The sequence below is a fragment of the Equus asinus genome, chromosome 6 (assembly GCF_041296235.1).
Source record: "Equus asinus isolate D_3611 breed Donkey chromosome 6, EquAss-T2T_v2, whole genome shotgun sequence".
Lineage (NCBI taxonomy): Eukaryota > Metazoa > Chordata > Mammalia > Perissodactyla > Equidae > Equus > Equus asinus.
In genome coordinates, this window is record NC_091795.1 from 5,176,885 (window position 1) to 5,194,702 (window position 17,818).

General features: G+C 39.8%; 1 protein-coding gene across 6 annotated transcripts in view; it reads left to right on the forward strand.

Annotated features, from left to right (window-relative positions):
- SEPTIN10 (septin 10) overlaps window positions 1-10,462 on the forward strand; it is a 67,364-nt gene extending 56,902 nt beyond the window's left edge. For 5 of the 6 annotated variants that reach the window (XM_070511470.1, XM_070511468.1, XM_070511469.1 and 2 more), the window contains 2 exons: window positions 7,310-7,497; window positions 9,211-10,462. In XM_070511470.1, the coding sequence (XP_070367571.1) occupies window positions 7,310-7,497; window positions 9,211-9,226 (204 nt within the window). In that variant the 3' untranslated portion in view covers window positions 9,227-10,462. Of the gene's footprint in view, window positions 1-2,509; window positions 2,531-7,309; window positions 7,498-9,210 lie in introns of those variants that run through there. The other variant, XM_070511473.1, reaches the window with a different exon arrangement.
- Window positions 10,463-17,818: the final 7,356 nt, after the last annotated feature.

A 17,818-nucleotide genomic window follows, 5' to 3' on the forward strand; every position in this document is an offset into this window, starting at 1 on the left:
TTCTTGTTCTTGCCTAATTGCCCTGGCAAAACCACCAGTACTATGTTGAATAAGAGTGGTGAGATTGGGCACCCTTGTCTTGTTCCTGTTCTGAGGGATGGCTTTCAGTTTTTCCCCGTTGAGTATGATGTTGGCTGTGGGTTTGTCATGTATGGCCCTTATCGTGTTGAGATACTTTCCTTCTATACCATTTTATTGAGAGCTTTTATCATGAATGGATGTTGGATCTTGTCAAATGCTTTCTCTGCATCTATGGAGATGACCATGTGGTTTTTGCTCCTCATTTTGTTAATGTGGTATATCACATTGATTGATTTGCGGATGTTGAACCATCCCTGTGTCCCTGGTATGAATCCCCCTTGATCGTGGTGTATGATTCCTTTAATGTATTGCTATATTTGGTTTACCAATGTTTTGTTGAGGATTTTTGTGTCTGTGTTCATCAGTGATATTGGCCTGTAAAAGTTTCCTTCTTTGTGTTGTTGTTGTCTGGCTTTGGTATCAGGGTGATATTGGCCTCGTAGGATGTGTTAGGAATATTTCCATCTTCCTCAATTTTTTGGAATAGTTTGAGAAGAATCTTCTTTGAATGTTTGATAAAATTCTCCAGAAAAGCCATCTGGTCCTGGAATTTTATTTTGGGGAGGTTTTTGATTACTGTTTCAATGTCTTTACTTGTGATTGGTCTATTCAGATTCTCTATTTCTTCTTGATTCAGTTTTGGGAGGTTGTAAGAGTCTAAGAATTTATCCATTTCTTCTAGATTGTCCAGTTTGTTGGGGTATAGTTTTTCATAATATTCTCTAAGAGTTTTTTGTATTTCTGTGGTATTTCTTGTAATTTTTCCTCTTTCATTTCTGATTTTATTTATTTGAGGCATCTCCTTTTTTTGTGAGTCTGGTTAAGGGTTTGTCAATTTTGTTTATCTTCTCAAAGAACCAGCTCCTTGCTTCATTGATCCTTTCTACAGTCTTTTTTGTTTCAATTTCATTTATTTCTGCTCTGATTTTTATTATTTTTCTGCTTCTGTTGAGTTTGGGCTTTATTTGTTCTTCTTTTTCTAATTCTGTTAGGTGTACTTTAAGATTATTTGAGCTTTTCATTGTTTGTTAACTTGTGCCTGTATTGCTATAAATTGCCCTCGTAGGACCACTTTTGCTGCATCCATCTGAGTTGGTATGGTGTTTTCGTTCTCATTTGTCTCCAAATATTATTTGATTTCTCTCTTTATTTCTTCGATGACTCATTGGTTGTTCAGTAGCATGTTGTGTAGCCTCCACATTTTTGTTCCTTTCCCAGCTTTTTTCTTGCAATTGATTTCTAGTTTGACAGCATTATGGCTGGAAAAGATAGTAGATATGATTTCAATCTTCTTAAATTTATTGAAGTTTGCCTTGTTTCCCAATATATGGTCTATCCTTGAGAATGTTCCATGTGAGCTTGAGAAGAATGTGTATTCTGCTGTTTTTGGATGGAGCGCTCTCTATAAATCTATTAAGTTTATCTAGTCTAGTTTTTCATTTAATTCCACTGTCTCCTTGTTGACTTTTTGTCTGGATAATCTGTCCACTGATGTAAGTGGGGTGTTGAGGTCCCCTACTATTATTGTGTTGTTGGTACTATCTCCTTTTAGGTTTGTTAATTGTTGCTTTATGTACTTTGGTGCTCCTGTGTTGGGTGCATATATGTTTATAAGTGTTATGTCTTCTTGGTGGAGAGACCCTTTTATCGTTATGTACTGCCCCTCTTTGTCTCTCTTTACCTGTTTTATCTTGAGGTCTACTTTATCTGATATAAGTATGGTAACACCTGCTTTCTTTCATTTGCCATTAGCTTGGAGTGCTGTGTTCCATCCCTTCACTCTGAGCCTGTGTTTGTTTTTAAAGCTGAGATGTGTTTCCTGGAGGCAGCATATTGTTGGGTCTTGTTCTTTAATCCATCTTGCCACTCTGATTGGAGAATTCAATCCATTTACATTTAGAGTGATTATTGATATTTGAGGGCCTAATGCTGCCATTTTATTGTTTGTTTTCCAGTTCTCCTGCATTTCCTTTGTTTCTCATCCCATATATTTCAGACTACAAATTCAGTTAGGTAGTTTTCTATGCTGGTTTTCTTCATTTTCTCCTTGTTTATCCTATATGTCTCTGTTCTAATTATTCGTTTAGTGGTTACCATTAGGTTCTTATAAAATATCTCGTAGATGAAATAGTCCATTTTCTGATAGCCTCTTATTTCCTTAGTCTCTACTGATTCCATCCCTTTCCTCTTCCCTTTCTAAGTTACTTTTGTCATATCTTATTCCATCTTGTGTTGTGAGTTTGTGGTTAAAATGATGAGATTATTTTTATTTTGGTGTTTTCCTTTTCTTTATCCTTGATGTAAAAGTTAAGTGTTTACCAACCTGATCTGATAGAGAGCTGCCATTTTCTGATTATTGCCTACCTATTCATCTCCTTGCTCAGGGCTTTGTAGCCCCTTTCTTATTTTTTTTCTTTTTTCTTTTCAGGTATGAGGGCCTTCTTGAGGATTTCTTGTACGGGGTGTCCTGTGGTGATGAACTCCCTTAGCTTTTGTTTATCCTGGAAAGTTTTTGTCTCTCCATTATATCTGAAGGAGATTTCCACTGGGTAGAGTATTCTTGTATGGATGTTTTTGTCTTTCAGAATTCTGAATATATCATGCCACTCTCTCGTAGCCTGTAAGGTTTCTGCTGAGAAATCTGCTGAAAGTATAATAGGGGTTCCTTTGTAAGTTATTTTTTCTGCCTTGTTGCCTTTAATATTTTTTCTTTGTCATTGACTTTTGCCAGCCTCAGTACTATATGCCTTGCAGTAAGTCTTTTTACATTGACATATTTAGATCTGGTGCCTCTTTCACATGGATTTCCATCCTCTTCCCCAGGTTTGGGAAATTCTGTACTATTATTTCTTTCAACAGGTTTTCTGCTCCATTCTCCCTCTCTTCCCCATCTGGAATACCTCTAATCCTTATGTTGCATTTCTTAATTGAATCAGATATTTCTCTGAGAGCTTCTTCATTTCTTTTTAGTCTCAGTTCTCTCTTCTCCCTCTGAAGCATTTCTATAGTACTGTCTTCTAAATTGCTAATTTGGTCTTCCATATTGTCAGTTCTGTTATTTAGGGAGTCCAGAGTTTTCTTGATCTTCCACCATTGTGTTTTTCTTCTCCCACAATTCTGATTCTTCTTTATAGTTTCAGTCTCTTTTGTGAAGAAGCTCCTGAATTCGTTAATTTGTCTTTCTGTGTTTTCTTGTAACTTGTTGAGTTTTTTTACAATAGCTATTTTGAATTCTTCATCATTTAGATTATGGATTTCTGTGTCTTCAGGTTTGGTTTCTGGGTACTTGTCATTTTCCTTCTGGTTTGGAGGTTTAATTTACTTTCTCATACTGCTTGATGGTGTGGATTTTTGCCTCTGTGTGGTGTTACAGTCTGGTCGCCCCTGCCACCTGCCTCCACTGGGTGGGACTCAGGCACTGTGAATTCCAGGCCCAGCATGGTCAGGGGCTCCCCAGCTCCTGCCACTGACTTCTTTTCTCACTGTGCAATGCTCTGACTGATGGCAGATCTGGAGCACCAAGCAGGGGTGAGGGTGCTCTCCTTCATCTGCACCTCCCCCAGCCTCTGCTTCTCTCTGTGTGCACAGCTCTGGCCATCACAGGACTGGAGTGCCAGATGGGGGAAGGGACCCTTTCTTACACCTGTGTGCCTCCACCAACCTCTGCCTCTCTCTCTGCATGGTGCTCTGGGTGCTCACGGGGCTCCGTTAGCTGCCGCCTGTCTGTGCCACACCCTGAGCGATCTTGGGGCTGGAGTGCCAGGTGAGTACAGGGCGCCTCTCCGCTGCGCACCTCCTCCAGCCACAGCCCCTCTCTCTCCACAGAACTCATGCCTTTCAGCTTCCACTTCCTCTGGAGGATCCAGCCTCACCACCACCTTCAGACATATGGCTGTGTGGGTCTCTGACATCTTTTGTGTTGTGTGAATGTCCTCTGTTGGTGTGTGAATGTCCTTTTGGTTGTATTTTAGAGGGGGAGAGTCCAAGGGAACAACTCGCTCTGCCATGATGCACACGTCACTCTCAAGTGCTTTTTTGTGTTGCGTGTATATTAAACTAATGATGAAGTTAATTTAAACCCAAGGCACCAGCAACTGAAGTTGTCACCAGAGTTCTAAACTTCTAATTATATCGCTTTAGAGGCCAATGTATTACAAGGGACCTCATGACGGATTTTCACATTGTAAAACCGATATTGTTAATCGTTTAGAGTCAGGGTCCCTCTGGTGAAGGGCATCCATCAATAATCATTGCTCCATGATACCAAGAGTCATTAACTGAAAGACTAAGGAAGACCATGTCATTTGTTGTCTTAATTACTACAGTTTTAGAGGGAAAGGAAGCTTATTAATAATTATACCAGGAGAACAAGTAGGTATAAACAGGTAGGTATAAACCAGGGCTATTCCGGGCATCTGGGACTTTTGGTCACTCAAAACCTAGTTGTATCAGTAAGATACTAGCAGTCACTAATAAAAAGATAACCCAAAATACTAGTTAATTCTGTGTTAGAGGACCTTGTTATTTAAAATATCCTTACCAATGTTGTTGTAAAACAGATACCTCTTAATTTATCTTTTGTATAAATGTGGATTTTTAGGTATAATTAGCTGAAAATGCTGTGAACATCAGATACCTGGAGTATGGAGATGCATAGAACAAATGTTATCTTGAAACACTGGTTCAGTGTTATCTTTTCTGTATGTTTATTAATGTCATTCTAGATGCACTAATGAGCCATGTTACGTTTGACATACAGATTTCTCATACCCCTTCCCCCACTATAAGAAGAAGTACACATTTTATATTTATCCCTCAAAGTGCATAACCATCATTAAAATATTACTACTTCCCAATTTTATCTTTGTCTATTTTTTGGCTAGTTTTTCATTTAATATTTATGCCTCTCCCATTTCCAAAAGTACCCTAGATAATTTTCAGTAAAAAAAATACAGCTGCATTATAAGCTTGAACATGATAGTACAGGTGCCTTATAATGCAGGACAGCAGGAGTGGTTTGCACATAGGTGCAGCTGAGAGCGGTGGCAGAAGGTGACTTCTCCATGAGCACAGACAGCTCTGCCCTTCAGGCAGTTAAGGCAGAAAGGGACCCCAGTGATGCACAGAGCTCAGATTAAAGATATTTACTAGTTCAGCACGAGATCAATGTTTTCTCTCACATTTATTTGTAAAAATGGATACTTTTCAAAGGGTCATTGACAAATAGACTGTATAATATCCTTAGAAATAGTATTTCTGAAAGATACAGCAGTGTACCATATTGGATATGATTTTAAGAGCATTGGTGAGTAGTTATCAACAACGCAAAAGGTCTGCTGTTTTTAACTTTTTGAGTATTTGAAAATCTGTTTGAATTAAGTGCCTACTGTAGTAAATAATGGAACCACGAGTGAGTGTTTCATGTGTATGGATTAGATTGTTACCATTCAAAAGCTGTAAACGCCACATCATGTGAATGATGGTCACATTCACACCTTCCCCCTCCCCCCTTTAAGACGTTTTTCTCTTTATAGATTTCCTGGAATTTTTAGTCAACTTCCAGAATGATATATGAAGTACTCTGTAACCTTTCAAGATATTTAAGTATGCATATAAAGTCTGCAGCCTCCGTTTAAGTAGTCAGAGCTAGAGCTCTACTCACATAGTATGAACCTGCCCCTGTGCCCTCCCTTCCATGCTGTATGTTCCACCCCACCCCTCTCCCGAACATAGAAGGGATGCACACATCCTCAGAGAGCTGTGACTGTTGACACCACGGACTTGAACGACAGCTGGATGAGTCTCACCCTTTAAATACACACACATACTCATATATCTTTTTATAAAAGCAAGAGCCATTTAAATAAGCAAATATTGAGGAACTGATGCTTCCCTGAAATGACCTCAGGAATAAAAGAATCTTAAAGTAGAAGGGCCTTAATCTCTTTCAACCGTGTTGTATCTCCATTTTAAATACTTCTGTCAGGGGTTTATGGGCTCAGTAGACAACCAATTACATATTTGGAACATTTGATTTTTATTAGGATGGAATTTAGCACTCTGCAGTTTCTACCCTCATCTTTTCTAGAAACCAACTCCTACTTTTAGTATGAATGCTAGATTGCTCCCCAGAACTGAAAATACTAATTTATTTTGTCTAACCAGACTAGAGGATCAAAAGACATTATCTTTTGGGTCTGGCCCAGTGGCATAGTGGTTAAGTTTGCACACTCTGCTTTGGCAGCCTGGGGTTCATGGTTCAGATCCTGGGCATGGACATACACACTGTTCATCAGGCCATGCTGTGGAGGTGTCACACATACAAAATGGAGGAAGATTGGCAAAGATGTTAGCTCAGTGACAGTCTTCCTCACCAAAAAAAAAAATTATCTTTTTTGATCTAGGTTCTCTGTGCAGTGCTTGTGTTCTTGGCAGGCGTGGCACACAGTTGATTCATATGGAGTCTACTAAAGTCTCTAGATTTTTTTTTTTCAGATAAACAACAATTAAACCAGGGAAATCTCATGTTGTGGTGTTATGAACTTTAGGAAAACTCATAATGGCTGCGTTGAGTATATTTAGCATAAATTTATTTTTTTATTTTGTTAGATGCAGGCTGTTTTTTCCCATCATGGTATAAATTCTACTACAGTTAGTATTTTAATGTTTAAAACGTTCTCTGAACTTAGGATTTCTTGACTTAGTTTAGATTTCAAGAAGATGAATGACTGTGGAAAAATGTAACAGATTTTTAAGATTCTTGATTTAAATTGACACTTGCTTTCCCAGAAAATTTACCAGTATAACTTTCAATAACGGTCTCCCTATGTGTAGTAACTTTTTTGGAAAATAAGGAAGCTCTTTTCCTTTCTGACAACTTGCTTCTGTAGTTTGTGTCCTTCATTTGTATTGCGCATGAATTTTAGAAACTCTGAAGAAGCTTTGTGGGGAAAATGTAGAGCAAGAAAATAAAAACTCTAAAAGATCAAGTGTTTTAAAAGCTTATGTTTTGTTCATGCATTTTTTGCGTGGGAAATCATTTCAAGTTACCAAGGCAATTCTATGTGTAAATTTTTGCTTGAAGCAGGAACTTAGGAGACATCAGGAAGGCTAGATAGAGGACGTGTAGGAGGGTGAGCGGTAGCGGTTGTGTTCTGAGACAGACAACACATCTGTGCATGTGCTGCCACACTGTGTCATCAGTGGGAATTGCACCTTTGTTTCACAGCTACAGGCCAAATTTGAGCACCTTAAAAGAGTTCACCAAGAAGAGAGAATGAAGCTTGAAGAAAAGAGAAGACTGTTGGAAGAAGAAATAATTGCTTTCTCTAAAAAGAAAGCTACCTCCGAGATATACCAGAACCAGACCTTCATGGCATCAGGCAGCAACCTGAGGAAGGACAAGGACCGGAAGAAGTAAGCCACCCGCGCGCCGGTCTCTGGGAACCCCGCCCCACCAGCGCCTGTTTCGTGGCTCTTTCACCCTCCCTAGGGCTTCTCCCTGTCGGCTGCCTTATTCCTTGTCTGCCTCCTGGGGCTCCGAGGTCAGCTCCCTGCCGGCAGAAGCCTTATCCCTCCTGTGCTCTGCTGTTTCCTTAGCATCCGGAACAGCTCTGGCACATATTAAGTGCTCAGAAAATATTTGCCAAAATGCGTGGATAAATGAATGAACAAAATAAAAACACATCACGGTGTAAAAAAGGGTCAATTCCTTGGGGAACAAATGGCTGCTCTTATTTCCTGTCCCAGCCTGTGGCGCTAGTAGACAGCTGGTAACTGCTGACCTCCCAGTAGTTATGTTGAATTTCATGTCTAATTGGAAGCTGTACTTTACTGGGGAACCATAGGCATAAAATAATGCTTGATTTAAAAAACTAATTCTTAGGTTCACTTTTTTTTTTTTAACAAATTCTACTAATAATGATTTTGTGAGAATTTTTATCTTAATAAGGGCACCAGGCTATCGATTCGAACTCCTGTGCTTTGATGTCAGAGCTTGTGAGACCACTGGTGGACCTAAAGATGCAGAGGAAGGTAGAGAGGGCCCCAGTACAGTGGGGCGGCCATGAGTAGCATTTGGATGATAATCAAAGGCTTATAGGTTTGGGGTATGTGTTAAAATCAAAGTTACCAAAGTTTTAGAAAATAAGTTTTTTTTCCTCTTCTGTACTTTTTGTCCTTCATTTTATTTCTTCCACTTAATATGTCCTTGTCAGTGTGCCTGTTTGACTGTTCTTGAAAGTCATCACTGGCTTGTTCTGTTGAGAATGCTCCTTTGTGGGTCTTGGCCTCAGTTCCCTCCAACTACCTGTGCTATAGTGGCATCCACTCTTCCTCAGGCTCCTCACAGAGCAACACTCTCATCTAATTCTATCACCACATCTTATTTCAAACAGAGCATTTGCAGTATTGCAATTCAACTTCCAAATAGTTAGGAAAATATGAACTATGGAGAAGTAAATCCACAGAGTTTTGGTGGATTTAGTTGGCCTGTGGATTATATAGTTTGGGAAGAAAGAAGGAATTCTCATGTATGATCTTTTAATGTAATCTCTACAAGGGCACGCATCTTTGTTTTGTTCCTTGACATTCCATCCCCAGCTCCTAGAACAGTGCCTAGTACATAGTAGGCATGCAGTTATTTGTCGAAAGAATGAATACAACTCATAAAGGCTGTTTTATTCAAGCATTGAATTTCAAGGGATAAACTAGAAATATAATTTATTACTGCTTTTCAGTATTCTTTGAATTATAAAGCTAAGGGACCTTTTACCTTCTTATCCTTTCATCTTAATGCAGTGTTACTAAAATTGGATTCCCCAATTTTATTCCATACATGAAAGACAATTTACATTTATCTTGTAGAAATTGTCACCCTGTTCCACTTGAGAACCATTAGTCTGTGCACAAAAATCAGGGCCAAGCCCATAGTTTTTTGAGAGCTCAGAATTCATTCTCAAGATAACAGAGTTTGGTGTTTTTTTCTGTTTTCATAGCTAGATATCCTATAGTATGTTAGACGTATATTTGCTCTTTCTATAAAAGCTTTGTAAAACTAATGATTCTAGTCATTTTTATTTCCTGTGATTTTCTATTGTACCAATAATAAGTTTTCTTTTCTCTTTCCAGCTCCAATTTTATGTAAAACAAAGGTTCCAGATCACAGAAAGTCATCACAAGCAAACGTTATTAAAATGTTAGAAGTGTGCTTTGATTTTCTTGCTGTTTTTATTTGTTCTATCACTTATTTTATATCTGGCAAATGGCCACAGTAATTACCATTTATGGAAAAATATGTTTAAGTGTAGGGGCGATACATAAGCCAGAGTGGGCATCACTTACGTCTTGAGTGTTGTTAGAAGTTTTTAAGTTGCTGGCTTGTGATGAATCTAGATCATTTCTCCTACTGCCCAGTTATTGTCACTTTGCAGTGCTTTATACCACAGAGCAAAGTGTCGGTGCCATTGAAAATACAGAGCTCATTCATATGATGGCCATCTGATTGCATTTATATTCCAAGATGAAACTTTGTTTTCTGCATTCTAAAGGTAAAGTTTTAGGGATAAGTTTGAAAATGTATTACGTACCTGAAACACTAACCTCTCAATAGTTTTATGGAACTTTTAAATTTTTGATACAGTTATCCAAATGGTAACATGATCTAAGTTTTTGTATCAAATTATATAACATAGTGGCCTTCCATGCTTTAGTATGCTTTATTGTGATTGATGTATTGTTGTGATGAAACAAAATATGTTTAAAAGTAAAAACATCCAGGTATATAAATCCCTTTTCTAGTGACAAATACCTTTGAACCTGGATGTTATCAGACTATTATCATTAGGATGTATTACATACTTGTTTAAAATTCTGTCTTCCAGGGGAATAAATAATAAGGTTGAATCATCTTTTTAAAAATATTTCTTAAGAAAATAACTATGAACATCTGAATGTTAAAGATACAAGAGTTTAGATAATTCATATCCTAAGGGATATTTGAATTCAGTGCCTTAGTAGTATTCTCAGAACAATTTAGTGGGTTTCTAACTTTTTTCTTAATGGTCATAGGTTATAAGTTTTCATACTTTGTACTGAATATTTTAAATAAAACTGACATTTAATCCTGACAAAATGTATCTACATATTTACTAAAATGTATTTAAATTACTTTAACTTTTCTTTTTGCAAACTGTCTTCTTAAGAAACATTTTATCAAAACTAATTCATCTAATTATATATTTGAATTAAGACTTGGGTATATTACCAGTATTTTTTTTAGACAACAAAATGTTTTACTTAGCCTATGTCAGATTCTGAGCAATGTGTTTTTTCGTGAAGTTGTATAATAGGCTGTAAATAAAACCTTTATTTCGTAGCACAATTTATCTGGACACTTTAAATTCCATTTTTGCATTTGAAATTCACAAACATCTCCTAACCTTTTAAAACTTTACTAAAGTAAGTTACAAGTATTGCAGAAAAAGCTCTGAACTTTCTTCTCAGGATCAGTAATGCCCAAGCTCTGGAAAGTGGGAGCCGGAGAGGTGGTGCGCCCCTGTGGACAGGTGGCCTGCCACATAGAGCCCAACTCCTGCCCCAGTGCTGAGCGTTAGCTGAGGAGCATCATCCCGGAGCTCGGGGACCTGATGTGACTGCTGGATATTTGTAGCCACATTATATCAAACTGTGTATAAAACAGCTACCCTAAACTGTAATAGAATCACCGTTAAATGCCATATTGGTGGTTGGCATGTTAAAACAAAGTGATTCAAGTTTCTAGTTGAAAAGATTATTGAAACCTCCCCAAGACTCTGAACTTAACAGAAGGGTAATCATTTTGTGCACCGGTGATTGCTGTGAGAAAGACTCACCACATGAGTTTCAACCACAGTGTGAATCTTTCATTTATTTCATATATTTGGGATTCATGTAAGGTTTCATTTTAAAAGAGTTGCCACGCAAAGAAAGAAAAATTTTAAAACAATTGCACCATAATGTTCAACTTCTCCTTAGAAAGCTAATTTATTCTCCCCTACTCAGGGTCTAGGTTACAAAGTGACATATTATCCACTGATGCTTAAGTTCATAAATTGCCTGGGAGCAAAATAAAGCTAGACATGTTTTCTTCAATTTTTTTCCATAAAGCATGTGAAAGAGAATTGCCTCTCACTACCAACCATGCATCTGTGTATACAGCCTTTGATTTTTAAAGCTCTTTCAAATAGACTATGGATGCAAAGGAAACAACATTACAGGGATTACTGTTATCCCTATTTTGAAAATAAACTCAATTTAGGCCCCATTTTCCTATTGGGCAAGGAAATGGGACACAAACCTGCTTAAAGCTGTCTATGCTCTCGTGGAGCAGCCAGAGCAGCAACGAGACGAGAGCAGGCTGTGCGTGGAGTGCCCTCAGGAGCTCCGCCTCCACCACAGAGCACAGGCAGCGTCCAGGGCAGGGCCTGGTCCTGAGGGAGCAGGAACACCTTCTCAGATACGGGAATGGAGAAAGGCAGTCCAGGCACGAGCAGTGGCACGTTTTGGTAGAACCTTTGTACTCTGGAAAGTAGCAAAATGTGAATAGCAAGTATGGGGAGATGTGGGCCACGAGTAAAGGTGAGGTTTTAGAAGTAGGTAAGGAACAGATCAAGAAAGAGTTATAAACCCAAATCAGCAGGCAGTAGGAGCCACAGGAAGAGTTGACCTCCTGTGGTCAGATACCCCTCCAGAGTTCATGGGAAAGATGTCCTGGGGGAGGAGGTTCTCCAGGCCAGGGACTAAGTCCATGCCGGTAGTTGTCAACACTGAGTGTGCAGTAGAAGAGCATAAGCAGTGTCTAAAACCACTGATGCAGAAAGGAGTACACAGTAATGGAAGTGGCAGTCATGTGGATAAATCTGAATGAATAATGATTGTGTCTTGTGGATGTTGTGAATGATAATGTCTTGTGGATTGGAAAGCTAGAGAGAACTGGTGGCATGTAAGTTGGGGAACAGGGTAAATCGAGTGATCTGGGGCGAGGATAGAAGTGCCAGTCAGCCAGGTAAAAGAGCCTCAGTAAGAGTGCATGTAAGTTGGGTAAAGTGTCTAACTTTCAAGCCAGTAGAAGGAAAACTAGTCTGATAAGTGATAATCCAAAAGAAAACTAGAAAATTAAGGGAATAAAACAGGTATGACAATGAGAAAGCGTTCAGTTACGTGGTAGGTTCAGATCTAGATAAATCAGCAATTACATGGATTACATGCTCTAATTTTTTTAGATAAAAGTTTTAAAAGATCAGTTCTATGCACTTTACAAGAGAGAGGTCTAAAACTTTCTCTGTCTTTATAGACACAGGAAATGGTACATCATGCGAACTCTGTCCAAACGCTAATGCGTACCTATGTTTTCTATATAATAAAAAAAACTTTAAGGCAAAAAGCATTATTAGGGATGAAGATGGGGACTTCAAATAAGAGAACAGGTAACAATTCCACGTTTGTATGCACATAATACAATAACAGCATGTTGAAAGCAAAAATTGATGACGAGACGGAGAAATATACAAATCCACACTCAGTGGGAGATTTTAACACACACTCTTGTGTGTAATAGAACAAGCAGACCAAAAATTAGTACAGTTGTGGGAGACTTGAAGAAAACATTCACCAACTTTGGCCTGGTGAACACACACACAACAGTGTACCCAAGAATCACAGAATACACGATTTTCAAGTATACTTGGAACATTGATGAATATTGACTATATGTTTGACTACTATAAAGTAAGCCTCAATACCTTCTAAAGGAATCATACAGACTATGTTCTCTGATCATAATATAATTAAGATAGAAATCAGTCATAATTAAAAAATACCAATATGTTTGGAAATTAAGAAATACATTTCTAAATAAACCATGGATCAGAGAAGAAATCAAAAAATAAATTAGAAAATATTTTGGACTGAACTGAATGATAATGAAAATATTGTGTATCATAACTTGTGAGAAGCAGCTACAGTCATTCTTAGAGTCAAAATTTATAGTCCTAAATGCTAGTATTGGGAGGGAAAAAGGCTGGAAACCAATGTTCTGGATATTCATCTCAAGAAGTTAGGAAAAGAATAGTAAACTAAACCCAAAGAAAAATAATGAGGATGAGAACAGGAATTAATGAAGTAGAAAAAAAAATATTGAAAGTTCCTCTACTTTTAAAAGATTATCAAGATTGATAAACCATGAGAAGAATGACCAAGAAGAAAGGAGAGCGGCATAGAACAGCTAAAATGAAAAGTCAACAACAGCAACAAACCTGACACTCCCCAAGAAAGAAGGGCATGGAGTGGCTGGAGCGCTGCGCTGCTGGTAAGCAGGCCGGTGGGTCAGCCTCTGGCACTTTGACGCTTCTTATACCCTTACCATGCGTATTAGTGTTCTGTGGCTGCTGGGACAAATTATCACAAACTTGTGACTTAAAAGCTGTTCTTCAGTTTTGGAAGTCAGAAGGCTGACCTGGGTCTCACCGGGCTAAAATCAAGTGTGGACAGGGCTCTGTTCCTTCTGGAGGTTCTAGGGGAAAATCCCTTTCTCGGCTTTTCCAGCTTCTAGAAACTGCCCCCATTCCTTGGCTCATCACCCTTACTTACCCCATCTTCAAAGTCAGCAAGGGTAAGTTGAGTCTTCACATTGCATCAGTCTGCTCTTTTCCTCTTCCTCTTCCACTTTGAAAGAGCCTGTGATTACTTTGGGCCCCAGCATAATCCCCCTATGTGCTGATCAGCAGCCTTTTTTTTTGATCAGCAGCCTTAATTCCCCTTTGTCATGTAACCTAACATTCAGAGGTTCCAGGCATTAAGATCTTTAAGAGGACATTGTTCTGCCTACCACACCATACAACCCAGCAATTCCAGTCCTAAAAAATATATTTAAGATAAATAAAAATATTTGTTCATACAAGGACCTGTACTTAAATGTTTATAGCAGCTTTTTTCATGATCTGCCAAACTTGAAATTACCCAAATGTCCATGATGAGGGCATAAATGAGTTGTGGCTTATCACACAGTGGGAAGGAACAAACTACTGATACATACAGAGACATGAATAAACCCAAAAGTATTATGCTAAGTCAAGCCAGACGGAAAAGGCTGTATGCTATATGACTCCATCTATATGACATGTTTGTCAAAGCAAAACACACGAGGACAGAAAGCTGCAGAGGCACACAGGGGAGCCTTTGGGAGTGGTGCAAATGCCACCAACTAATTCCCCCAAGGAACTCAAGGGTGGATTTGGAAGCATTTAATGTTTTTCCAAGTTGTTTTTTCCGTTTTGTTATTTTATGTTGAGATGCCACCAGCAACCTCCCTGAACGAGTCCAGGCCTCACCACAAGAGCTTGCCTGTGAGCTTTGCCTTATTTTTAAGGCTACGAGCTCTCCAGGAGGAGGGTGGGCCTGGTTGCCACCACCTGCAGCGTACGTGGAATCGCGTTTTCCAAGTGAGCTTGTGCAAGAGGATTCCCACCTCTCCCTTTGGAGTATTCATTCCTTGTCTGAAATGAATGTCCCTGCTTCCCTTTGTTCGGGGACACCGCGACTCTGGAAATGATTCCTCAGGGGCTCCTATTTGCTGCAAACACACTTCACTTTGTGAGACAACGACTTCTGGTGGAGAGTCTGATTTAACTCGCCAGGAGGGAGCCCACTTTGGTTTCAGTAACAGAAATACTCTATCTTTACCGTGGTGGTGGTTCCAGGGCTGCATACATTTGTAAAATCTCATGCAACTATACACCTAGAACACTTTTTAGAGTATGTAAATTATACTTCAATAAGCCTGATTTTTTCCTTAAAAAGTAAAAGGCAAAAACAATGGAAATGAAAAAAAGAATACCAATACAGATCCTATAGACGTTAAAACGTTGTCAATGTTTGAAAATATAGAAGAAATGGTAAATTCATTTAAGAAATTAACTTACTGATATGAGAACTAATATAGGGCCGGCCTGGTGGCACAGCAGTTAAGTGCCCACACTCCGCTTCTCAGCAGCCCGGGGTTAGCCGGTTCGGGTCCCGGGTGCGGACATGGCACCACTTGGCAAGCCACGCTGTGGTAGGCGTCCCACATATGAAGTAGAGGAAGATGGGCACGATGTTAGCTCAGGGCCAGGCTTCCTCAGCAAAAAGAGGATGATTGGCATCACTTAGCTCAGGGATAATGTCTCTCTCTCAAAAAAAAAAAAACTAATAGAAAATCATAATTAAAATCCCCATAAAGGTTAGGCTAAGATACGTTCATCTGAGAATGCTGCCTGGACATGTAAAGAGGAAAGCCATTCTTTCACAGTTCCTGTGGCAGGTAGGAAAATGCTCGCCCCCCAAAAATGTCCATGTCCTCATCCCTGGATCCTGTGACTATGTCCCTTACCTGGCAGAAGAGGCCGTGTGGGTGTGGTTCAGTTCACAGCCTGGAGACGGGTGACGGTCCTGGATTGTCTGGGGAGCCCAGTCTAATCACGTAGGTCCATAAAGAGGCCATGTGGGTGCAGTTCAGTTTACAGCCTGGAGATGGGAGATGGTCCTGGCTCGTCTGGGGAGCCCAGTCTAATCACGTGGGTCCATAAAGAGCTGACAGTCCCTCAGCTGTGGTCCGAGGGAGATGTGAGGCCTGAAGCAGGGCCAGAGAAATGCAGCGTTGCTGGCTCTGAAGATGGAGGGAGGGGCTGTGAGCCAAGAAATGTGGGTGGATCCCAGAAGCTGGAGAAGGCAAGGAGGCGGGTTCTCCAGAAGGAACTCAGACACTTTGATTTTAGTCTCGTGAGACCCAAGAGAGACTTCTGACCACCAAAACTGGAAGAAATTTATATTGTTTTGAGCCACTGTGTCTGTGGTAATTTGTGACAGCAGCAATAGAAAAATACATTCCCACAGAATGGGTAAAAGAAACATTCCCAAACTCATTTTATAAGGCCAGTATGACTTTCATTTCAAAGCCTAATAAGGACATTCTGAGAAAGGATAATTATAATCTGATCTCGTACGTGAACAGAGATGCATAAAATCCTGAACAAAATAGTAACAGACTGTATCCAGGAATATATATATATAAATAAAAAGACAGTACTTCCTCTCCATGTTGGTCTATTCCAAGAATGCAAGGTGGTTTTAACATTAGAAGATTAATGTAATTCATAGCATGAATATTAAAAGAAAAATCATATGGTAATCCCTGTAGATCAGAGAATATTGGTAAAATTTAGCATCTTTTCAAGATTTAAAAAACAGACAAAAAAGGACTCAGAACACTGAATAGAAGGAAACCTTGTCAATGTGATTAAGGATGTCTACAGAGGATAACCCATAGCAAGCAGCATACTTACTGGCAAAATACTGAAAGCCATCTCTTTCGGACATGGGACAAGCAAAGGATTGCCACCATCACCCTCTTCCTTTACGCGTTTTACTGGCGGTTGTAGCCAAAAAAATGAAGGTGGACTGGAAAGGAACAAAAAACTCAGTATTCACCTGTGATGTGTTTGTGTTTGTAGTAAATGCAAATGATGCTGTAGACAAAGTATTAGAATCAATAATGAGTGTAGGAAGGTTGTGGAGTACCACTGCCCACCTAATCATTTAAGAACAGTGGGATGTGGCTCATGCACGCCTTGGATGCCTGAAGTTGAAAAGCACACTCCCTGTGCAAGGAATCTCTTTTCCCTAAGTTGCCTCCTAGGCCCTGTTGCACCTTCGCCCTTCCGCCTCAACAGCTGTCCTGCATTTTCTGGTTTTGTACTCAGGATCCTGCTGCCACACACCTCTGCTAACTGCAGCTCAGGATTAAGGTCAGGGTCAAGGTACTCCACAGGCCCATCCTCTCGTGGGGTCACGCAAATGGCCTGTGCCTTTGCTGAGGCCCAAGCAGCCTTTGCTTAAATTCCTGCCTCTGTGGAAAGTCACTTGCCTGTGGACAGAGCCACTACAAGTAAGCAGTCCCCCCCAATGTCAAAGCAGCATGCTCTTTAAACCTTGAATTCTCCTGCCCAAGGCTAGAAGTCAAAAGCCGACTGCACAACAATCCACAGGCCCCCCGCCCACCTCAACTCTGTGTAGCTAGGAGCCCACCTAATGATTGTCCCAGGTGAGGAGTAGAGACCGGAGGGTGTCTGAGGGGAGATTCTGGAGTGCTGGTAAATTTCTGGATCTTCGTGTTCGTCACGTGCGCGTTACTGTTTAGTGAAAATTTGTCAAACTGTACATTTATATGTACACTTTCTGCAGTACTTCAACAAATGTTTAGAAAGAAAGAAGAACAATGCCCACATACTGAGGTCCACACACCTGGTCCCACAACACTTCCCCATGCGTTACTTGGTCTGCGTCATCCATTCTCTGGTATTTTTTAGTATTCCTGTCCCACGCCCTAAATGTTAGAATTTTTCAGGGGCCTAATGGATAGCCCCCGTCTTCCTCACCTGAGTTCTGAAAGAAATTGAAAACTAGAAGTGTGGTAGCTGGAGGCCAAAATACCACGTTTATTGCTGACAAAGGCTAAGCTTAGTGTGAGAGCCAGATGAGCCTGTTAACTAAAGCACAGAATCAGGGAGAGTCCCCCTCCCGCTCCCAGGCAGTGCTGCATGGATGCAGGCTTCTGGGAATTATATCCAACACCAACTCACCTGAATTATTTGACTTCAATCAGGTAAAACATAACAACAAGAAACTTTGGTCTTAGACATTTCAATAGTATTGGCCTAAATAT